Source organism: Perna viridis, chromosome 9 (genome assembly GCF_037379345.1).
Source record: "Perna viridis isolate PV_CMFRI_1.1 ecotype Kerala chromosome 9, ASM3737934v1, whole genome shotgun sequence".
NCBI classification, from domain to species: domain Eukaryota; kingdom Metazoa; phylum Mollusca; class Bivalvia; order Mytilida; family Mytilidae; genus Perna; species Perna viridis.
In genome coordinates this window covers 44804692-44829750 of record NC_142453.1, presented here as the reverse complement: position 1 = coordinate 44829750, position 25059 = coordinate 44804692, and the positions used below count along the sequence as shown (strand labels likewise).

At 31.8% G+C, this 25059-nt stretch overlaps 2 protein-coding genes across 3 annotated transcripts in view; one reads left to right on the top strand and one right to left on the bottom strand.

The window, feature by feature from the left end:
- The window catches only part of LOC148608687 (uncharacterized), a 28762-nt gene extending 11650 nt beyond the window's left edge, over nt 1–17112 (bottom strand). Inside the window, exons 1-11 of the mRNA XM_088546605.1 lie at nt 16838–17112; nt 11449–11568; nt 9591–9705; nt 9076–9195; nt 6485–6614; nt 5973–6146; nt 5139–5222; nt 4233–4361; nt 2920–3047; nt 1823–1972; nt 340–431 (exon numbers count right to left, since the gene is read on the bottom strand). Coding sequence (XP_088402731.1) covers nt 340–431; nt 1823–1972; nt 2920–3047; nt 4233–4361; nt 5139–5222; nt 5973–6146; nt 6485–6614; nt 9076–9195; nt 9591–9705; nt 11449–11568; nt 16838–17002 — 1407 coding nt within the window. The 5' untranslated portion in view covers nt 17003–17112. The remainder of the gene's footprint in view (nt 1–339; nt 432–1822; nt 1973–2919; nt 3048–4232; nt 4362–5138; nt 5223–5972; nt 6147–6484; nt 6615–9075; nt 9196–9590; nt 9706–11448; nt 11569–16837) is intronic.
- Nucleotides 17113–17483: 371 nt separating this feature from the next.
- On the top strand, nt 17484–25000 carry LOC148608686 (zinc finger HIT domain-containing protein 3-like). 2 transcript variants are annotated; one of them, XM_088544025.1, is made up of 6 exons: nt 17484–17570; nt 18863–18942; nt 20994–21025; nt 22109–22180; nt 23266–23328; nt 24806–25000. In XM_088544025.1, exons 2-6 carry the CDS (start codon nt 18869–18871, stop codon nt 24985–24987), a joined length of 423 nt encoding a protein of 140 aa, XP_088400151.1. In that variant the 5' UTR covers nt 17484–17570; nt 18863–18868; the 3' UTR covers nt 24988–25000. The 2 variants fall into 2 exon arrangements, with proteins under 2 accessions (XP_088400151.1, XP_088400152.1); XM_088544026.1 differs by lacking the exon at nt 17484–17570 and adding an exon at nt 17652–17803.
- The last annotated feature ends 59 nt before the right edge of the window (nt 25001–25059 follow it).

The window sequence follows — 25059 nt, the reverse complement described above, 5'->3', positions numbered from 1 at the left end:
ATAACATAACAAAATATCGAAAATGGCTTCTTCCCCATGTCACTTGACAGAGACAGAGATTACACACTGTAAAGATTCACCCACAGAAATTATTGTTCATGGAAACCTTTATTTCATGGTTCAACACTATCAAACCACAAAACATGTAAATGATCATGTTTTATATTGATGTGTATAAAGGAAAAAAATATTTAAAAAAAATGTTAAGTTATCTATTCATTATTATATAGATTTGATATTTTCTTATTTATCATCCTCCCATCATTCTTTCCAATTGCAACAATACATGTACATGTATATATTAAAGACTGATAACCACACAAACCAGTGTCCATTTACCTGATTAAATGAGTCAATGGAACCCATCCTCTGGAATCTGTTTATATCTCCCTCTAGATGTGAGAAGGCACTAGTGGTCACTGCATTGGTACCTAAACAAAGTCAATTTAATAACAAATATTGAAAAAACTTCCTTCTTTCTTCTTTTTAAACCCTCTCTCAAGAAATGGGTCATATATTGGAATCATCTTGTATATCCATCAATCATTCGGTGCTTTCAAATTTGGTCATACTTATTTTGACTCAAAATAAATGGATAGATTTCAAATTTTGTGTGTGGCTTTATATAGATGGGACATATTTTGTAAGCAATTTTGGGTGTTCTCCAAAATAAACTTCCTGTTTAGTGGAACTATGTCATTTTCTTATTAAATTGAATGATAGAGAAAACTTTTTTTGTAGGCTATGTTGGGTGCTCCACGATACCAACCTTCAGTACCAGTGGGGGTATACTTCGCAAAACAATGAGTGCAAATTTTATTTTTTCTACATTTAATCAGTTACATTTTTTCTACATTTAATCAGTTACATAAGTATTAAAAACATCTACAATAATAAAGTTTCATCACATACATACATAACAGTTAAGGCTTCCTTGATAAAATCTTAATTTCCTCAGTTTATTAAACAACCCTCAAAACCTTTCTTTTTTTTCACTAAAAAATACTTTTCCTTATTTCTCTCAAAATAAGGTATATTATTTTTTTTTAATAATTCCTCTACCTACTAACAACCAAAGTTGTGGGAAAACAACAATTCAAATTAAAAAAATGACCAAATGATAACATTTATATCAAATCAATTAAAACTGTCTGAACTAAAATTCTTCTAAAACTGTAATGTTTACTGTAATAAAGGTACCAATAGTCCATTACATGACAACAGCAACTAGAACTCACCATGTAAGTCTCATAACTTGACAACAGCGACTAGAACTCACCTTGTAAGTCTCATAACTTGACAACACCTAGAACTCACCTTGTAAGTCTCACAACTTGACAACATCACACAACTTGAGCATACCTTGTTAGTCCCATAACTTGACACCCAGAACTCACTTTGTAACCCCATAACTTGAAAACATCAGTCTAAACTCACCTTGTAAGTCCAATAACTTGACAACACCAGTCAAAACTCACCTTGTAAGACCCACAACTTGACAATATCAGCCGAAACTAACCTTGTAATTCCAACAAGAGGCAGAACTTATCTTGTAAGTCCCATCACTTGACAACAACAATCAGAACTCAAACTCACCTTGTAAGTCCCACAACTTGACAACATCAGCCAGAACTGGAACTCACCTTGTAAGTCCCAAAACATGACAACATCAGCCAAAACTCAACTCACCTTGTAAGTCCCATAACTTGACAATATCAGCTGGAACTCAACTCACCTTGTAAGTCTCATAACTTGACAATATCAGCTGGAACTCACCTTGTAAGTCCCAAGACATGACAACATCAGCCGAAACTCAACTCACCTTGTAAGTCCCATAACTTGACAACATCAGCAAGAACTCCAGTTCTCCTCACTTTAATGGTATGTGTAGCTAACTCATATCTGGGTAACTGGAAATGTTTGGCTGATAAAGCAGGGGTATCAGGAAGCTTAAATAAATCTCCATTTGGATCTTAAATAAATTTAAGTAAACAGAATCACAATACATGCCTTTCCATAAATGATGAAGCTCCTAAATTTTGCTAATTGGAACATTATCACTTTTAACTGACAGACTTTAACTTGTCTGGCTGATGAGTAAAGTTTTTAAAGATTGTATGGCCACACATTGAGCATATAATTGTCTTAATTTTTTTTACAGATGTTGATTGATATGTCAAAGAAAATGCTGTAAATAACATTACTGTAATTATTTTTAACTGAAGATGTCAAGCTGTTGATTTAAAAAAAGTATGGTACATAGTTTAATAATAATACCAAGCTTTGTTGTGTTTACTGTATCTCACACAATACAAAATGTAACACAACCATCCATTCTCAATACAAACACACTAAAACCTTCAAACCTCAACAAAATTCCTCAGTCTAAGAATGTGTCAAGTTAGAAAAGATTAACAGACCTCAGACTGTATTTCTCCCAACAGTGTTGACAGACCTATAGAAATATGCCTACCCATCTGATCAGGAATCTGTCACCTAATTTCTAGCTGGTTTTAAAAGCTATTTTTCTTTGCTGTCTTAAAAAAATATCTACAATTTTTTCTACTTTTTGACTGCTGAATTAATTTCTTAAATGCAAATTTCAATAGGTCTGTGCTGTATAGAACTGTATCATGTTTTGTTGTGCTGGACTCTTGTGAAGAACTATTTAATATCTTACCTCTAAAGTTCACTAAATAAACAATTTTAAGAAATTATCAAATGCATTTTAACCCATATAAAGTAAAACAAAAATGTACATTTTAACCTTACCAAAGTTATAGTTTAATTTCTAGATAACAACTGAAATCCAAAATAACAAGACATTATAAAGCTTAGATCTTCATTGGAAACTTCTAAAGACATGTTACTATAATGAGTGTCTTATTTCAGATAAGACCACAGTGACTTGAAGTTTACCTGTCATATTCAGTTTCCTTGGTGGTGAATTTCTGACTGAATCTAGCAACTTTGGACGACATCTTTTAGAGGGTGGTTCCATTGACTCATCCCTTATTGAAGCTCCAGCATCTACTAGTTTCTCCAACCTGAATATACATATAATAGAAATTATATTACACTGCATTACTTACAAGATTATGTTTCCAAAGTACAAGTTAGTTCAACTGAACTAATGACCATGCACTCTTTCTTTCTTTAAAATTGAAAATTTCAATTAAAAAATGTAAATCCCAATAGAGTAGCTTTTTAACGATGCAGTATTTTTAGGTTTATTTAATTTGATGTGAAATAAGCCCTCTGATTGGTTTGGGCAATATAGGTTGTTTTGTATAAACTAATTTTGTACTGAGATATCATTAGCATAAATTGGTCTGCAGTTTACAATTCAAATTTTAATAATCCTCAACTAAATAATGTTGAGATTTAGGGTCATCACTTACAAATGATATTATCAGGATTGTTTTAAAAGAAAGTTTTTGTAAGAATCAGGCAATATGGGCAAAATCAGAAATATGCATGTCAAAAATCTATGAATCTGACAATATTATTTCACTTAAGGATGCTTTGTCTATTTGAAAAGACCATTATATGATCTCTGCATCACTGGATTTCAGTAGAATGTTTAAAAAAAATGGGGTATTAACAGAGTTATCTGATTTTGAAATGTCCATTTTCAGAGCATTTCAATGAAATCATAACTCAATCTACCAAAATGATATGGAAAATCTCTTTTTTTTCTTGATTCTGATGGTGTAAATAGTCATATTGAACTTTCAAAATGATGTTTTTTTTTCATACCATGTTTCACCCACTGCCTGATTCTTACAGAGACTGACACTTAAGTACTATTTTCTGTAAGAATCAAGCTGTTGGCAAATCATGGTGGAAAAATGAATTTAAAATGTTATCTGAAATACAAAAATGGCATTCATTTAATTTTTGTCAGTTATTCAAGATTTAAATTATATGAAATGCAATGTAGTTATATCGTCAAAGGGAGATAACTCACATTTCCCTATCATTCTTCTGTAACTGAACTTGTTTTTCTGCATCCCCTGGACATAATTCATGATTTTTCAATTTTGCATGATTCTTACAGATTCCATCACCTTATTTTTGACCAATACAATTTTAAGATATTTACATTTATTCATAACCTGCTTTTTGGTTCATAAGGCTTGCTTTCCCTAAGATGGTTATATTCTATAACTTGGTTAAAAACTAAAAATAGTCAATAAAAAGTATGTCTTCCTAAATACAGACTATCTTACGCCTTTAATGAGTTAGTAGCAGAATGCTGGAGTCTGAACAATACAGAGGTGCCTCTAAACTTGAGCTGTCCAACAGCCTGTAAAAACTCTCCTAATGGTAACTTGTTCTTACTCTCTGACCCAAACAACCTGTGAATTCATAACATATTCACTAGTGTTATATCTGGACATATATTGTACACTCAAAAACATAACACATTCACTAGTGTTATATTTGGACATACATTGTACACTCAAAAACATGACACAATCACTAGTGTTATATTTGGACATACATTGCACACTCAAAAACATGACACATTCACTAGTGTTATATTTGGACATACATTGTACACTCAAAAACATGACACATTCACTGGTGTTATATTTGGACATACATTGTACACTAAAAAACATAACACATTCACTAGTGTTATATTTGGACATACATTGTACACTCAAAAACATGACACATTCACTGGTGTTATATTTGGACATACATTGCACACTCAAAAACATAACACATTCACTAGTGTTATATTTGGACATACATTGTACACTCAAAAACATAACACATTCACTAGTGTTATATTTGGACATACATTGTACACTCAAAAACGTTTGCTCAAAATGGAATAGTGTAATGTTGAACATGATCCTTGTCCAGAGTTTATCTACTCTCACTTAAGCTTTCCAAATGTTTTCTTTTTTTATTGATTGACTGAATTTGTAGTTGATTTAAAAAAGTATAACATTATTTATTTATAAGCTACTAGGGTATCGGAACAGTAAATTTTTCTCCAAGTTATTCAACGTCCACAGGCAGATATTAAATTATAATTCCTCAGCTAAATAAAAATTATATGACTTTATACATTTGTATCAGACTAATTTATCACCATGAATCACTTTACACATAACACATACTTAGCACTTTTAACAGCATCCTCATCAATTGACACATCGTCTAATCCAAGGTTCTTAAAACTTCGGATGTCCTTTACCATCAATCTAAAACATAATCACTGACTAAATTAAGTCTGTAAAGTAACCTTACTCATCAGTTTGCACTTTGAACATTCAGCATTACCTGGCATTTTGACATGTAGTCTTAGCAGTTTTTTTGGAAGAGACCCAATTTTTAAAAATGTCAGTACATTTTATATCACTCACTGAATGATATAGACAGTCTAACATGTTAAATTTTGAATTTATTGGTCTAACAAAAATTCACAAGTGTTTTAAAGTTTTTATTAAAAAATATGGAATTTTCAATAATGTAATCAGATAACAACAATAAATTATTGAAGTTATATAAAGATACATGAAACAGATATAAAAGAGTAATCAAGGGAGCCAAGGTTATAGCAGTAATCAAAAGAATGTAATCCAGGGACAAAGACCAGACATGGAAAACAGACATAGACAACAAAGAACAATAAGTAACTAAAATCATACATACAAAGTAATAAAAGCAAATGAGCAACTCAGACTCCACTAAAAACTGGGTATTGTGGAGTAGTGATCCTAACTTGCAACTGCATACCAAATATTATTCATCTAGCACAAGTGGTCCACACTAAATTGACCAAATCAAACCTAAGAAAACTTAACATAAAATCTAACATGGATGCCAAAAAAGTAATACCTTAGTTTAGCTTTCCGTGAATTTTGTTGCAGATCATATAATTTTTATACTGGTATAAAAGCCGAATAACTTTTAATAATAATAATTTTGTTATTACTTGCTACTTTGATTACCTGAACTCTTCAAACTGTAGATTAGCATCAGAATTTTTGTCATAATATCTAAAGATATAACGACATCTCATTTCTGCTGGCATACCACCATGTTGGGTACTGGGTTCCAAGGCAGCAAGACCTAATAACACTTCCTTGAAGGTCAAAAACTTTCTCTTATGAAGGTCAAAAGCCCTATTTATAGATAAAAAACACAACTGTATTTGTCTGTGAAAATTAAATGCTTCACAGGTGCTGTTTGATATTACTACAAATGTTGCATCCTCAAAATTAGGGCAAGTTTCCACAATTTAAGCCATTTTTAAGTTGAGTTATTTCCCTTGGTACCATAATAATCAATTTGCTTCTTTCTTGGTCCCTTCATTTTACATGGTCAAGGCAACACCCTCCTAACTCATTCAGAGCATATCAATTGCTATATCAGGATATTTTTCATATAAATTTCATTCAGTTTCATTCCATGTATCTCAATTATTGTCAAATATCATGTAAAACAGATGTGCTACACAAACCTGAAATAATCTGACATATTTCCATTGGTTTTAAGTCCTTTATAATCCATGTATTTCCCAAAATTTTCATAACTCATATAGTGGCTAGGCAAACAAAAATCCATGAATTCTTTAAAAAACAAAGCTTGTTCTGCAAAAGATAAAGAAAACCTCATTATAACTTCTTAGTGTAGCACATTTTTTTTCAAAATTTGAGTATGCACAGAGCTTTCTTTAGTTTTCAAGGAAAACTAGTCATTTCTGTTTAAAATGCCTAGTTTTAACTAAAAAAAAAAAAACATTTTAAAGATGCATTTCTTCGCTCCTGAGGAGTCACATGACTTTTACGGTAAAAGACTATAAGTCTGATTACGACACTACAAATATGGCAGTAACCTACCATGACCTTTAATGACCATCGTTTATTTGTGCTCTTCTAATACTTTCTATAACAACAAAAATGAATGATTTTTGATAAAATTTTAGTTTCATAGGGTGACGATATGATGATGAAAACAAAAAAAAAGAATCAATCAATGAATTATATATAAATACAAAATTTTATATGATTTAATTCTCTTATGAAAATGAATGTTATTATGTCTCATTATATTTATAACCATGAACTTCTAAATTCAACTAATTGGCGTATTTAAGCAATTTTTGCATACTTCAATTTGTAACACATTGTCTTAGTCTACCTGAACTTTAATTCTTATACATAATCTTAATTAACCTCTAGATTGTTGTCTGAAAACTAGTCATATGACTTTTTTCTAATTTATGCATATAATAAAGGGTTCTTAAACCCTAAGTGTTACACTAAACACATGTATACAGTTATATGATTTACATTACACAGACGTGTCAGCTACTTCCTGTATATTGTCACCATGCTATAACAAAGGTGGACCAGCACGCCAGTCACATCCTGTATATTGTCACCGTGCTATTACACAGGTAGACCAGCACGCCAGTCACATCCTGTATATTGTCACCATGCTATTACGCAGGTGGACCAGCACGCCAGTCACATCCTGTATATTGTCACCGTGCTATTACACAGGTAGACCAGCACGCCAGTCACATCCTGTATATTGTCACGTGCTATTACACAGGTGGACCACCACACCAGTCACATTCTGCATATTGTCACCATGCTATTATGCCGGTAGACCAGCACGCCAGTCACATTCTGTATATTGTTGCTGTGCTGTTACACAGGTGGACCAACACACAAGTCACGTTCTGTATATTTCGATTAACTACCTAACAGGTTGACATGACTTAAGTAATTAAATAATTAAATTGATGACCAAGCTAATGCACAAAAAGTTTGTACAATTTTTTTTAAAGTTTTTGAAATGATACAAATATGAGAACTTATAGTAGGAAACTGGAACTAATAAAACAATGTTTAGTTATATTTAATCCCACTCGGAAATCATGGTTTCTGAAAGACAAAAAAAAAAAAAAACAGATTTTGACATTTTCCTGAATTTTTTTTATATCCTTTAAGTAGTTTTAACATATTCCATATATTCATTGTCATATTGGACTGCATAAAACATGTTTGAAACTCAACATGCACGATAGTTTTTCTATTTGTCTCTCACAATTTGTAATTTAAAATATGTTGAACAAACTACAATATTGATGCTATATTGTAAGATACAATGTACAAGATAACATATACTGTATCTACAAGTTACAAAATAGCGATCTGAAGAAAAACATAATTCAGAGCTAAAATTGATGAAGAAGGTAAATTTCTCCACTATGATTCATTGTAGAGTAACATAAATTTGCACGATTGCTATTGGCATATTAATGAATCGATAGAATCCCACTAGTAAAAATCACAAACTAACATTTTAATATCGGACAATAAACAAATTGGAACTACAATGTATAAATTATGAAAAAAAGGTTACAAAGCAGCAATCAAATGGAATTCAATTTTGATGAATTTAAATGTTCTTGATCTTACACACTGAAAGGCAACCACACAACCATGAGCCAACAAACATTTAGAAGTTGCTGACTTTTCTTGACCTTTCACACTGAGGGGCCAGTACGCCAGAAAGTGACAACCAAGGTTTGCTTACCTTTCTTGATCTTTCACACTGAAGGGCTAGTACACCAGCATGAGACAACCAAGGTTTGCTTACCTTTCTTGACCTTTCACATTGAGGGGCCAGTACACCAGCATGAAAAAACCAAGGTTTGCTTACCTTTCTTGACCTTCCAAACTTATTGGTCAGCACACCAGCATGGGACAACCAAGGTTTGCTTACCTTTCTTGACCTTTCACACTGAGGGGTCAGCACACCAGCATGGGACAACCAAGTTTTGCTTACCTTTCTTGATCTTCCACACTGAGGGGCCAGCACACCAGCATGGGACAACCAAGGTTTGCTTATCTTTCTTGACCTTTCACACTGAGGGGCCAGTACACCAGCATGAGACAACCAAGGTTTGCTTACCTTTCTTGACCTTTCACACTGAGGGGACAGTACACCAGCATCTGACAACCAAGGTTTGCTTACCTTTATTGACCTTTCACACTGAGGGGCTAGTACACCAGCATTAGACAACCAAGGTTTGCTTACCTTTCTTGCCAAACCTTGCTGATTTAATCAAAGATTCAGCAGCAGTTAACTGTGAAGAATCTGACTTGTCTGTCTCTATATATTCTACATTCATTTCCTGTATGGTCGTATTCAAAATTCCTGATAAGAAAATATTTAATTCTCATTAAAGTATTTATATAGCAGTACAGCAACTTACTGATTTAGGAGATGAAACTTCACCTACTTATTCCTTTTGTCTATTACTGTTAGTAAATCCTTGTAGCTACATGTATTGTATCTTAATAGGATTCTGTGTGTTTTTGTTTTGTTTTGTTTACATGTTGATCAATATTTCTGTTTCTTTTTTCAATGTTATGCATGTGACTGCAGAAGTTTTTACTCAAAGCAAAGATCAGAATCATTTAATTATTCAATTACACTGCAGCAATATCTTTAGATTTGAAATTAGTAAAATTTGTGGCAACCACAGGTCAAAAATAACACAATATGAATTCATGTGATCCTAATATGCCAGTATTACAGGCATTTCCTACCGTCTAATAGGTTTTTTAGCAGATGTAATGGCTCCAATCCCATAATTCCTGTGGGTGCCATCTTTATTCGGTCTTCCATTTCTTCAAGTGACAACCAAATGGCTGATACATTGACCTGAAAATATAATTTAATATACCAATCTACGAACTTCATATGATTTTTCACTTCAATCAAGAAAAAAATTGTGAAAAAGTACATGAGAAATTCATATAAATCTCAACTTAACATAATAATCATGCAATGTTAATCAAAATATGAACATTACATTCTACTGCCTACCTCACATTATAAGACACATGTATAATTTAACATTGTTATCATTTATCAAAATTGTTCTTGTGTCTTTAATTACCCCTTTGTTGTCAATCATAAAAAGCAGTTTTTAGATAATTGATTAATAATGACATCTAACTTATCATAAGTGATACAACATGAACTGTAAATACATTCAATAATAATTGAAACAAACAACATTTTCAATTTTTCATTTATAAGGTCATGAACTGTATATCTGTTCACTGTACAGTAGTTACTGAGTATATTCCATTGTATTTGTATATTTCCCTTTCTTGGTTGTATTAGCATGTTTCCTTTTCTTGGTTGTATTTGTGTGTTTTCTTTTCTTGGTTGTATTTGTGGTTTATTTTCATGGTTGTACTTGTATGTTTCCTTTTCTTGGTTGTATTAGCACGTTTCCTTTTCTTGGTTGTATTTGTATGTTTCCTTTTCTTGGTTGTATTTGTGTGTTTTCTTTTCTTGGTTGTATTTTTGTGTGTTTTCTTTTCTTGGTTGTATTTGTGGTTTATTTTCTTGGTTGTATTTGTATGTTTCCTTTTCGTGGTTGTATTAGCATGTTTCCTTTTCTTGGTTGTATTTGTGTGTTTTCTTTTCTTGGTTGTATTTGTGTTTTATTTTCTTGGTTGCATTTGTGCATTTCCTTTTCTTGGTTGTATTAGTGTGTTTTCTTTTCTTTGATGTATTTGTGAGTTTTGTTTTCTTGGTTGTATTTGTGCATTTCCCTTTCTTGGTTGTATTTGTGTGTTTCCTTTTCTTGGTTGTATTTGTATGTTTCCTTTTCTTGGTTGTATTTGTATATTACCTTTTCTTGGTTGTGTTTGTATATTTGCATGTTTCCTTTTTTTTGGGTTATATTTGTATATTTCCTTTTCATGATTGTATTTGTAAGTTTCATTTTTATGGGTTGTATTTGTATGTTTCATTTTTATCGATTGTATTTGTATGTTTCCACTTCTTGATTCTATGTGTGTTTTCTTTCCTTGGTTGTATTTGTATGTTTTCTTTCCTTGGTTGTATTTGTATATTTCCTTTTCTTGGTTGTATTTGTATGTTTTCTTTCCTTGGTTGTATTTATATATTTCCTTTTATTGGTTGTATTTGTATATTTCCCATTTTGGTTGTATTTGTATGTTTCCTTTTCCTGGTTGTATTTGTATATTTCCTTTTCCTGGTTGTATTTGTATATTTCCTTTTCTTGGTTGTATTTGTATGTTTCATTTTTATCGGTTGTATTTGTAAGTTTCCATTTCTTGATTGTATTTGTATGTTTCCTTTTCTTGGTTGTATTTGTATGTTTTCTTTCCTTGGTTGTATTTGTATATTTCCTTTTATCGGTTGTATTTGTATATTTCCATTTCTTGGTTGTATTTGTATGTTTCCTTTTCTTGGTTGTATTTGTATGTTTTCTTTCCTTGGTCATGGTAGTATGCTGTTTTATTTCTTTTTCTTACAAAACATTGTTGTACTTAATTTAGTAATGAGATCTATCTGGTATACATAGTACCTATAATTGTAGATATGTGAACTGTTACTAGTTTTAATCTTTTATTTTTTACTTACTTTAGAAATATCTCTGACTGGCTGTGATATATAAACTAAACTAACAACTGTTGGGGAGTTAACAAAATGGATAAATGTGGTTCTGGCTACTCTATCTATTCCAATGGACTGACCTGTCATCTATAAATATACAGTTCTATTAACTAACCATTATTATATTACATGTACAATTATTGTAATGAATATAAGTATGCCATTATATACAGATGTGTTTTATAATTTGTTGAATTTGAACTAAAATAGCACAAACATGACCAATTTAAAAAATAATGATACAAATTGCATTGTCGACCAATTACTGGTAAGTATCATATTTGCATCAGATCCTAACAAATAGGAATACAATGTAGTTACACCTCTAAAATTCCACATATCTGATGAGATAACCAGACAAACCATCTTACAACATGTACAATATACCAATATGGTATTTTGAAATTTCGAAGTTGTACTACATGTACAAATGTACATGTGTATCTTCAATTTCAGGAATATTTAACTAAAGTCAAACTCTGTAGGCCCAACACATCTCCATAGGTTTATGTAATTTCAAGTTACCGTAGTTACATTTTTAAATTTCTACACCCCTGGCATTTGAGTACATCTCTCTGAAGAAGAGGGGCCTCTGCATGAGATCAACATGCCATCAAGGTCTGGTCAAGAGGTGTTTAATAACATTCCAGCTCAACATTCCATATACACATAAAATATGTATGGTATATTATTTTCTAGATAGCAGTAATTTACAGATTGTTCCCTGTGTAAAAAAAAAATGATATTTTACACTGTTAAATAAATTCTGTAATTTCACTCTTGGACTTTCTCCCGCCAAAACATCAGGACACGAATACCAATACACTGTTCACAAAATAAAAAATTTTTGTAGAAAATTACTACTAATAATGGTGGAAATGTATTCAATGAATAGGATAATCAATTGGTATCAAACTATGATTACTCCTACGAAGAACAAAAAGACTTAAATCGTATGCGAAACAAGTTCAGCACTCTCTTTAAATCTAGGCACTCGTGATCATGTTTTAGTCAATTACTCTTTTCAATTTATTATCCTATTAATATTCTTTTTATAAGTTCACCAATGTGATTTACTCACAGTACTCCCTCAAAATCCTTATATGCATTCAATATTAAATTCATATTTTGATATTGATTTCCAACCTTAATTAAAATAAACAGAACTGATTAATGTTTTGCTAAGTATTTAGTACTGATGGAAACCTGAACAGTTGGGCAAACTTTTATGGACACATTATTTAAACGTGATACCAGGAATGGGTTCAAATACTTTTAAATGTAATTAAATAGTTGAAAAAGGGCAATAACTCCAACACGGCTTAACAGATTAAAATGAAAATTTGACCACAAAAATATCTCATCATGCTGAACACTTTTACCAGTCAAACTTTTAACAACAGAATTAAAGAAACTGAACATAAATCACACAAGTGTTCAAACTAAGGAGTACTAGCAGTTTACTGGCATGCCATCTCCAGACCAGTTTAAACCTACAAAAAGTTATGTCCCCAGTGCTCGACACTAACGGTTGTCCGATTGCCCGGGACAACTGAAAATCCCGTTCGGACAAGTGAAAGTCAATCAGTGCTAGCCCGATCGGGCAAGTAAAAAAAATCCAGGTGTAAGAATTTAAAAAGTTTAAAATAATCATATTTATCTCGAAATATCTTCAGAAAATGTCTTGTTATTCACGATTTATTCGTCGGGATTCTTTGGCAACTTGCACTGCTATTTTCGATCTAATCTGGTTTTCCCCTTTCACAGGTACATGTGTTATATAAAAAACTACCAATTGGAAAGTTCCGCTATAAAAAAACAACCAATCAGATAGCGTTTCCATTTCAATCTCTGTTGAGAGTTTGACTGTGACATTCGAAGTAAATTTTGGCTATAATAAAGCTTAAAAGCGTATTTTTTAAATGAAACACTTAATAATACTAAAAAATATTATTACTTTAAACATAAAACTCCCCCAATTAATATCATAAGATATCAAATAAGTGCCGAAAATGTGAATCGTGTCTTGAAATTTACACCGGAAATCGGCACCAAATTGGCAAAATACACATTTTCAGAGTTTGACATCTTATATTTTGTCAGTTCTAACAAAGTAGTGGTCGAAAATGGCCACACAATTGTCACTAGGAAAGTAACTACATTACTACATGTAAGAAAACATTGACAAATAACATTCTAAATGGCATGGTATTAGGACAAATGCAATTTTCTGTCAGGAAAATGTTGGGCAAGTGGTTTTGGAGTTCGGGCAAGTAAAATCTGTCATGCACTTGAACAAAGGGACAAGTTAGTTAAAATTTTAATGTCAAGCCCTGGTCCCCATGGTATGTAAAATCAATCCAAATTCTTCCCATGCAGGGCTGAAAATCATGGTACATCATAAGTTATACAATACGGACACAACCCATGTCATACCAGAAACTTCTTTTAAATATAGTATTTTAATTACTACATGTATGTAAAGACTCTATAAGCAAATCAATGTTAATACCAAAAAATGCTATCGTTTAACATTTATATTCATCACAATATTTTTTTAAGCTAGTGTAGTTACTGTGTTTGGACTGTAGTCCATTTAATGAAGTTGATAGAAGAAAGTGATCTTTGCTTGCTCTTAAAAGTATAGAAAAATTTATCATATTGACCTCTTAAGAAAATTTTGTCAAAGCAAAATGCCACACCTCTATTCATCGAAGCTTTGAAATATAATTACAACACTTGCTAGACAAAACAATTCAAAGACCCCCATGTTATTTTTTCAGAACTCCTCAGACATGTTAAGAAAAAAACTACTTCTAGTTGTGGTTAAAACAAGGCAATCTTCGCCAATCCAGAAACTGTTTGACTGATAAATTAATTACAAATATTTTGAATATCTTTTACTGGCTCCCACAGATGAAATGATACTAATTCAGCAATAACTGTAAATGACATGAAATCTGTTTTATTTTAAAGGGAACCTTCTAAATGCTTTGCCTGCACTTAAGGCCTTCCTTGTATTATGACATTGTCTGCATATACAATGTACATTTGTAGCAAACATTGAACTGGATGATCATCTACAATTATAGGGTCTGGAGAATTTATTAAGTAATCTAGAAGATCATTAATAAATATTTTGAATAGATTAGGTATTATATTGTCTCCTTGTTAAACACCCACACTACTGGAGAAGAAATTTGTTAATTTTTACACATTAATTACTGTATATTGTAAAAGCACTATTGTTCGTAGGGTACAAATTTACATGGTTTTCATGGGTATGCCAAACCATGAAATTTGGTTCCCAATGAAAAGGAGAATCCCTTTCACATGTATACTGAAAACCTCAAAACCACAAATTCAAGAATCAACAAACTTGTGTTTCTTCCCTAATCCATTAAAAGGGGCTTCCACGAATTAAAGTACTTTCACAGTATGTAAATATAAAATTTATCATTTAAAGTACAAATCAAGGTTTTGTACAATGAATTCTCAATTTTCAAATATGCACATATTTTCCCAATAAAGAGAGGATGACAAAGTTTTATAAAGAGGCCAACAACATCTCTGCAATCTTTCTGTTTCCTTAGGAGTGTTCACATTTAACAAGAGTTCTATCTGGGGTACTGTAAAATTTGGCAGTACATAGTTGAATAAAAAATGTATATCACCCAACACACAGGTACAGTTTACATGTAGTATACAATTCTGTACCCACAATTGTAGTACCCATACGACAACAATCACTTCAACTTTATGAATTGTTTCAGGCCAAAAAAAAAATTCTGTATTTTCAGTATTAAAGGTCTGTAGGTAAGTTTTATGTTTGTTTATTTTTTTTTAAATAAATTTTGAACATCCACATCGGATAATCTGGAAGCCCCGGTAATATTTTTATTCCACAAGTTTCTCTCAAATATAACTCTGGGTCACCAGTGACGTCTCTCTTTTGATTGGCTGAGTGAATTTGACTTACTTTATTTACTTTTATAAATAAAAATATTCAAATTTAAAGAAAAACATGTTTAAAATTTTTTTTTCAAATTACTTATATCATCTATTGATGTAAATTCACAATTATAAAGTTAATTTAGATAATCAAATCTTTGTTTTTATTTTATTTCACAAGCGGCAATTTACTCATATATTGTGCATATCCGTCGCTGGTAACCTGAGTATACATTTATTTTAGCAATCCTAGGGTAGGGACGCTTATGATATTGACCAGGGAACCAGATTACCAAATCAGAAAGCAAAGCCATTCCAGTAAAAAATGACAACAGAATGCCAAAGATCCATGTTTTTTTACAAACCATAAAAAAATAAAGTTTGGTCAGGTTAGCGGAAACACCAGCTCTATAACATAGAACCACACATTTTGTGTTTATCTTCTATGTTTTCATCGGATATTTTCATTTTTTGTTTATAGTCAAAATGCAAGGTTTTATCATTGGACCTAAATTTCAAGGTGTAAAAATCAACTTTAAATTCAGACATTTTAAGAATATTTTTTCAACAAAACTATATCATTACAAGAAAAATAAGTCCCAACAGACCTTGTTTGGAAGATAATATTACCGAATTAAAACACGAAGTGATCTGGCCTAGAAGCTGACATCTTGTTATGTTACAGTTGACTGCATATTTTTATTCCAATGGTGGAAGGAATTTTTATCATTTAAAGGTTTAAAGTTTTTTTTTTCATTCCAAAGGCAATGATCACAAAAAATTATGAAAACCTTCATTTTTTAATTTCATTATACTACTTTCATACTCACCACATGATTTTCAAATAAATTTTATCTTTGACAAAATGATGTGTGAATAAATTTCGTTGCGCCATTAAAAATCCTAAATATTTGCTGATCGCTATTCGGAAATGTGCTTCTCAGGACTTATCGATTCTGGTGTTAATGGAATCTTACATGTGCAGATTTAAAATCAAATTTGGATGTTTTTAATGGAATTTCTGCATCTGGTAAAAAATTTATTTTACAGCCAGGTCTTTCAACTTTGTACTTCAATCATTCTTAAATATTTTTATTTGCTATTACGTTATATCTAGACAAAAACATCCCGCAGGTCAATTCGCCGGAACGTTACTCCCACAAAATGGCGTCCAATGATAAAACCTCGCATTTTGACTATAAACAAAAAATGAAAATATCCGATGAAAACATGAAAGATAAACATAAAATGCATGGTTATATGGAAACACAGTCACGGAATTTTTTTTTAGATGCATTTCTGATATTTTTATTGGTAGGACCCCAACGAAATAAATAACGATTTTGAAATACTTGATGGAACCAGCATGAATAAATAATAACTGGTCGATTTATAGGAAACCTGCCTTTTGAATCAAATTTAGTGCTACTATCTGGAGAGTTTCTTCCTCGTCTCTCTGGCCACTTGGAAACCAGAGTTCTCTATTTTCAAACTGTGTCAGCAAAATTCGCTGGTCTAATGTCCTAGGGATAAGAACACTGACAAATTCAATTTTTCGATCGTCTGCCATTCTGAATCAATACCTAACAATGTTCAATCAACTGATTTTGCATAAAATGCGTTTTTGTTTTGGCATTGCAAACTAACCGGAAATCCCAGAAAATTCCATTACATGATGTTCAAGAGCCATATTTTTTTTCATCAAACAACTGTATATTTTATTATATAATCAATAATCTCTAGTATATAAAATAAGAGAAATGCATACGAAGAATGCGATGTACTTAATTTCAAAGAAAATTGCCAATATTGGCACACACGTACATAATTTGTGTACGTGTGTATCAAGTTGATAAAACTACTTTAAAGTAATAGTTTTATCATGACTGCAAAGCCAATGTTCAGAAGATTATATTTGAAATAATGAGTAAACTATTCAATGCAAAGGATATTTGATACGAAAAAAGTACTAAAAAAAATCATCGTCTTAAAAGCTTATTTTGATCAATAAATCAAAATATCTAAATTTAATAAATAAAATAACACCAACACTTTACTGTAGAAGTAGACCACATGTCCATGTAAACAAACAGTTAAAGCAAAGGCACCTAAAGTTTCCCCCATAAAATAGTATTGATGTGAGAATTTTTTATTTAAACGCTAATATTGCTTGCCTGATGCTTAAAGTTTTCCTTGCCCAAATTAGAGATGCATGTGACTTATCCTGCTGCCCTATGAGGCTATGCATATGACGTTTTACTTGACATCAATCATCATGCACACATAATCAAATAATGGCTGGGAAAATCTTGCAAAAGAACTTAACAACGACAAAAATATTGTACATGTGAATCATTTCCTGTTTCTAAAGGTTGTCTACCATCCTGCTCAGAAGATCAGATATATTTAAAAAAGACCCTTTCTTGTTAACTGGAGGGGTGGTTGATGGGCATACTTTTAGCCAATTTAGGTGTGATTAATTGTGTAGTATTTTTTCCACAGTGGCCAAATTTAAAGTGGGAGGTTTGTGATCATGCCAAAATATTTTAAACCAACCACATTTTTTGGGTCTGTCCCAAGTCACAACTTTCTGGCCTCTGTATGTCTTGATTCATTTTCACCTTTAATATATTTATGTTACTTGAGTATATAGGGACAACTCTTTTGCTGTATCTGTGTACATGTTGTATAATGATATTTTGGGGCAGCTACAGCCTGCCTTGGGGTATCGGGATTTCCTCATTGTTCATCGAAGACCAATGGGTGGCTTTGGGCTGACATTTTCATCCTTGTTGGGTTTTGCCTCTTTGACATATTCACCATACCTATTCTTGTTATATTAATGTATGCTTCCATGGCTTTTTCTACCTCAAGCCCTACCTCAAAGAAGTGCTAATCAACAACCCACAGTTAACCCAAAAGGAGTTAATGTACAGGAAAATAGGTTTTAATATGTGTATCATGTCCCAGTTTTCAGTAGAGTCCAAATTGCTTACAAACTTTTGTTTCATATGTATTATTTTGGTAATTTTATGTGTCTTTTTTCCCTCGTTAGTTTTGTTTTTCTTAGATTATTTCAAATCCTAAATCCCTTAATTTCCCCCTTCCCAGGTAAATTGGATAGGGAATGACCATTAGTTATGATGGTTGGGAGACTTTGAAGTAGTTTATAATAAATAATTTGACTGATCTTTTTGAAAAGAAATATTTTGAACTTAAACATGGTAGATATAATATTTTGTTCCTTTCAAATCACTCTGATCCAAATATTATGCTTTTACATATACATGTATGACAATACATCATTTAAATTGATGTATGGGAAAAATATATATTTTAGCCGATAATGTGATGAAATAAATTACTTTCCAAATCCCCCATCGAATATCAAATGTATGTCTCCTTGCATCCAGACTGTATTGTATTGCAGATTAAGATGACAGTTGGATCATGTGAAGTTTGTTCTAAAAGGAATCACAGATATAAATGTCCACAGTGTTTACTAAAGTAGTAAGTAAAGTAAACAGTTTAAACTGAAGTAGTGAGTAAAGCACACACTGTTTTAACTGAAGTAAAAAGTGAAATTCAGAGTGTTTACTGCAGTAGTAAGTAAAGTACACAGTGTTTACTAAGAGTTGTCAAGGGAACCTAGATTCTAGGTGAAATCAAAGGAATGTTATCCAGGGACAAAGACCAGACATGGAAAACAGACAAACACAACAAAGAACATAAAATAACCAAAATAATACATTCAAAGTAACAAAAGTAAATGAGCAACTCAGACTCTACTAAAAACTGGAAGCATGGACCATGTGCACCAGTACGGTAAGTGTCCTCTGCTTTTTTAGAAACACCCATCAATAAAGTAGTAGTCCTCAGTATTTTGTTAAGTAGTAACTAAAGTACACAGAGTTAACTAGTGATAACTAAATAGTGATTCAAGTCCACCATGTTTACTAAAGAAGTAAGTAAAGTTCACAGCATTTACACAAGTAGTGAGTAAAGCACACACTGTTTTAACTGAAGTAAAAAGTGAAATTCAGAGTGTTTACTGCAGTAGTAAGTAAAGTACACAGTGTTTACTAAGAGTTGTCAAGGGAACCTAGATTCTAGGTGAAATCAAAGGAATGTTATCCAGGGACAAAGACCAGACATGGAAAACAGACAAACACAACAAAGAACATAAAATAACCAAAATAATACATTCAAAGTAACAAAAGTAAATGAGCAACTCAGACTCTACTAAAAACTGGAAGCATGGACCATGTGCACCAGTACGGTAAGTGTCCTCTGCTTTTTTAGAAACACCCATCAATAAAGTAGTAGTCCTCAGTATTTTGTTAAGTAGTAACTAAAGTACACAGAGTTAACTAGTGATAACTAAATAGTGATTCAAGTCCACCATGTTTACTAAAGAAGTAAGTAAAGTTCACAGCATTTACACAAGTAGTGAGTAAAGTACCAGTACATGTACACAGTGTTTACTGAAGTAGTCAGTGAAGTACACAGCATTTACTGAAGAAGTAAAGTACATAGTGTTTACTGAAGTAGTCGGTAAAGTATACAGAGTGTTTACTTAAGTAGTCAGTAAAGTGCACAGCATTTAATTGAAGTAGTCAGTAAAATACACAGCGTTTACTGAAGAAGTCAGTAAAGTACACAGCGTTTACTTGGTAGTAAAGTATACAGCGTACACTGAAATAGTAAGTAAAGTACACAGTGTTTTCTGAAGTAGTCAGTAAAGTGCACAGCATTTAATTGAAGTAGTCAGTAAAGTACACAGCGTTTACTTAGTAGTAAAGTATACAGCGTACACTGAAGTAGTAAGTAAAGTACATAGTGTTTACTGAAGTAGTCAGTAAAGTACACAGCCTTTACTAAAGTATTCAGTAAAGTACACAGTGTTTATTGAAGTATTCAGTAAAGTACACCATGTTTTCTGAAGTAGTCAGTAAAGTATACACAGCATTTACTAAAGTACCAGTACATGTACACAGTGTTTACTGAAGTAGTCAGTAAAGTACACAGCATTTAACTGAAGTAGTAAGTAAAGTACACAGCTTTTAATTGAAGTATTCAGTAAAGTACACAGTGTTTACTGAAGTATTAGGTAAACATGGTAAAGAACACAGCATTTACTATGTAGTAAGTAAAGTTAACACAGGTCTTTTAGTGGTATGTTAATGATGAGTTTACAGTTCCCAGAATTCAACAGTAGAGGGTACTATGCTATACTAATTAAACTTTTATGGCTTTTTTTGTTCTGTCAATTATCAAATTTAAATTGCCAATGAAATGTAAAATTTTCATTCATTTATTGTAATGAAATCCATTAAATTCAAATTTCCATGAATGTCAATGTTTTGCATCTCAAGGATTTGAGTGGTCACATGCAATGATATGACCAGAGTGTTTATTTCAATATTATTGTGTTTTATTTATCAAAGAAGAATGACTGCAGGGAAAAGTAGGCTAGTATTGAAGATTACATGAATTGTACACTTGTATATAAAATTATAACTTGTATGTATATTAAACTTTTCTTTTGATTTTGTTTTCAGCTGCTCATTGCCATGTTATAAAACCCATAAAGGTATGTTATATATGCTAGTATGGGTCGTCGTTACTTTTCAACAGATATAGAACTAATTTGACTATATGAACTTCCCTCTGACAAGAAGCAAACCTGTGAATCTAGAAATTTTTAATGGCATTAGTTATATTAATTTTGTGTAAAATTGAATTTATAACTATCCTAATTTTTGCTGTTCTGTTGATATTGATTCTGCAAAAAATTACAAAATAAAAAAAAAAAAAACAACGAAGATTCACTTTATACCATCCACTAATTTACACAGTTTAAACAACCCATTGTGTATAATTGGATGTTGTCCTTACATTGACTGCCATGTCACCTTTGATATATGAGATAGTAATCAAGGGAACCAAGATTGTAGTGGAAATCAAAAGAATGTAATCAAAGACCAGTCAGGGAAAACTATGACACATTGAACAAATCAGTTCTCATGGTGCAGATTGATACACCATAATAATCCACAAGTTTATGATGCTGACCATGAAACTTCTGTAGGGATGACTTCAATCTTGTATCAACATAACCCTTATCTAGAAGCCTAATTGTAAGAAGTCCAGCCTGGTACAAAAGTTTGTGTAGTTAAGCAAGCTCTGGCATAATGTGTGAGTTTTGATATGAAAACTCCATACGCAGGTGCTGAAGGAATGTTGCCACAGATGAATAGAAAGTTGACAACACGAAATGAAAAATCATCACATTTACATTATAGTTTGGTCAATAGATTTCCTTTTCCATCGATCTCTTAGTGTTGGTCAAGATACGAGGCTGACTTTACAGTGTCTGTAGTATCCTTTATCTCAAGTTTTTTTGGGGTAGATGAGATGTATAAAATCCCAGTAACTAGGATTGTTTGACGATAATACATGATCTATATAGCGGAAACTGAGATCAAAACTGTTGAACATCTCAAAACATTATTTCAACTCAGTTTGCCTCAAATCACATTGTTCTTGTTTAGTATTTGAAATTGAGATTAAATATGTTAGAATTGTAAAATAATAATAGAATAAAAGCTATCAAGTGATTGTGATATAAATTCTGTTTTATTGTGATATTTACACTGATCATATTTGTTTATAGGACAAAGATGTGATAGATTGATCGACACAAGGAAGGATGGTCAAATAGAACCAGTCAATATAATGGCTAATGGTAAGATAGAAGATCAGACAAATACTATATCCTCAGGCATTTGTTTTATTAACTAATATGCACATTTCTTACCTGAAACTAGTGCCTGTGGTAATTCTCTGTGATCTCACATAAACATGGAATATATAATGTGTTGTTAAGTACCAAAACAAAATTAGTGTTACCTCCCATGCAGCATCTCCATATATGTTGCAATAAATTATAAGTTTTCTTTTAGATTTATGGATGATTCTAACTATATTCAGTTTGTTTTATCAGTACATCACAGTTTACTTTCAGTGAATTCAAATTTAATCTTCTGAAAGTGATATTTATCAGAAACTGGGTTTTACCTGTGTTTTAATATTTCCAAAGTATGCTTAGTAAACACTTTGATTACAACACATTGATTAAACCACATTAAAGGGCTATCAATCAATCAATGACTTGATAGAATTTTTGGCTTTGATAAATATATTTAAAAGTGATTTGAGAAACAAGCATTTTTGCTGGTTATTTCTTTTTCAGTAGTTATTCTTATTAAATATTTTCATGTGCAGAAGCCATACACATTTCAACTTATACTGAAATCTATGTCCAAAATTTAATTCAGTGCACATTTATGGAGTGAAGACTACTCAGACTACATGATGAAATAAAAACCAAAATAAAATGAGCAACCAAAACTACACAAAATTACTAGGAGAATGGTTTTGGATTTTTAAATAATGCAGTTAATCTTGATCCCTTCTTTAAACTTGTGTTGTGGTATTATAAGAAATGTATATGTTATTGTTACTGTACAATACAGAATTGAATGCTTGCATTACATATTAGGATTCTGTATTTTTAATAGCAGAAATTGTAATTATTATTTCGTGAAAAATCCTGAATCAGTGACGGTGAAACTCCTGAATCAGTGATGGTGAAACTCCTGAATCAGTGATGGTGAAACTCCTGAATCAGTGATGGTGAAAATCCCGAAAGAAGTGTTTTGATTGTTGTGATTTAAAGTCTGTTGTAAATTGAGCAAAATTTGAAATATTATAATTTCTGAATTAACCGTACCATATAAATAGGTTAAGTACCAGTAGTATTTATTTCAGATGTGTCATTATCAGGAGCACTAACAGAAGATAGTGTACCATTAGAAAGACTCAAAGATTTAGGTAATCTAATCAACTTGTGTGTTTAAAGCAGTATTCCAATTAAAATTAGATCTTGCCCTTGCTCCCCGTTTATTTAGACCTCACATGCAACATATCACTAAACAGAGAGCAGTTGGGAGCAAGGATGTGCTTACTGTTTTATATGCTTTATGTATTGTGTTTGTCTTATATGTATGTGGGATAAAAGCTCTACAGAGCTTATGTTGTATTGTTATATGTAAAACTGACTTTAAATAAATCTTTTATGCTTAATATTATTTATGGATCAGGAAACGTTAAAAAATGCTGGTCATTGACCGACGACCATTTTCCAATATCAGACATAAAAAAAATTGTCAACCTTTATAAACTACATTCATCATGATTTTATTACTGTACAAACATCCTGTCTACCTTTCCCCTAATTGCTTATTGGAAATTATTTGACAGGTGTACGTCAATATGAATTAGCCGCTGTGCAGCCACTTGCGACTGCAATTTTACCTGCAACTGATGAGTTGATTGCATAATTATATTAACGCTACATGTGCAGCACCATTGTGTATACGAATTAATTGGAGTGACTCTGAGAATTTTCATACATTTATTGCTTGATTAAAGTAGAAAAAGACTGACAATTCCACCATTTTCTCCAACAATATTTTTCAGTGGTAAAGAAAGCACATGGTGCGGAAACTATAAATCAGTCGTAGTCTGTAATTATTAATTCATCAATTGAATCTTTCATACAGAATTCAACAACCCATTCAAATCAATATACAAGATGTGTTCATGATTTTATTTTTAAAATAACATTTTTTTCATCACTCAGAAGTTTTTGGCTGTTTGCCAATGTGATGAAAAAGTCTAAGACATGATGTTTTGTTTACACGTCCACGTGTGGTCAAAAGGGGAACTCATTCATTCGTTCAGATATTTTGTAAAAGACAGAGTATGTGATGGAATAACAAAAATTCCAATATTTATCTTTAAATAACTACAATAAAGGGATTTTAAACTTTATTTTCGACCTAGGCAGGTAAAAGACTGACACAAATGTCTGCTGAAATTTGATAAAATGTCCGACAAGGGCTGTCAAAATTTCTGGACCTTGATTGGGAGATCTAATTTTAATTAGATTGCAATATTTGTGACTTAAAACATATATTCTTAGATGATTTCCTACATTGGATGTTTCCCTATTTTCAGTTTTCATTTGGTGTCCTATATTTAATATGTACGTTTTAGTTCATTTATCTGTCCATCTTACTAATAATTGTATTTTATTGTGAACATCTTGATCTGTTTTAGTATCATTTCCCTAACAAATTGATTCTCATCATCAATGTATTCAGTTACTCACATTTTGGTGTTGTAAATATATTTCACATAGAGTAAGACTCATTAAGGGGATTTGTTATTCAGTTAATGCATATTTACCAATGGTAAACCCAAAAATCCATGTCTCTCTATTTACTGTGTTTGCTCATTTTTACAGAGGGCTCCTTGCCACTAAAAGAAATGCTAGAAAATGCACATCTTCGACAGATTCTGAAGGACTTGTCTACTAGTACAAATCCAGCTAAACAGATAGAGAGTATGATGAAGGAACCATTGTTCTTAGAGTTTGTTGAGGAGTGTTTACAAACTGTTGAACCTGTATGTGATTATGATCAATAAAAATATATGTTTATATATGATTTATATAGATAACAAAACAATTTTAATAGATGGATTAAGGACTGGGTTGGG

Bases quoted from the DNA above. Each gene is read 5' to 3' on its own strand.
- LOC148608686 (XM_088544025.1), top strand. From the start codon at position 18,869: ATGACAGTTGGATCATGTGAAGTTTGTTCTAAAAGGAATCACAGATAT. The intron at 21,026-22,108 runs GTATGTTATATA...ATTTGTTTATAG, and splicing joins ATGTTATAAAACCCATAAAG to GACAAAGATGTGATAGATTG. The intron at 22,181-23,265 runs GTAAGATAGAAG...TATTTATTTCAG, and splicing joins AGTCAATATAATGGCTAATG to ATGTGTCATTATCAGGAGCA.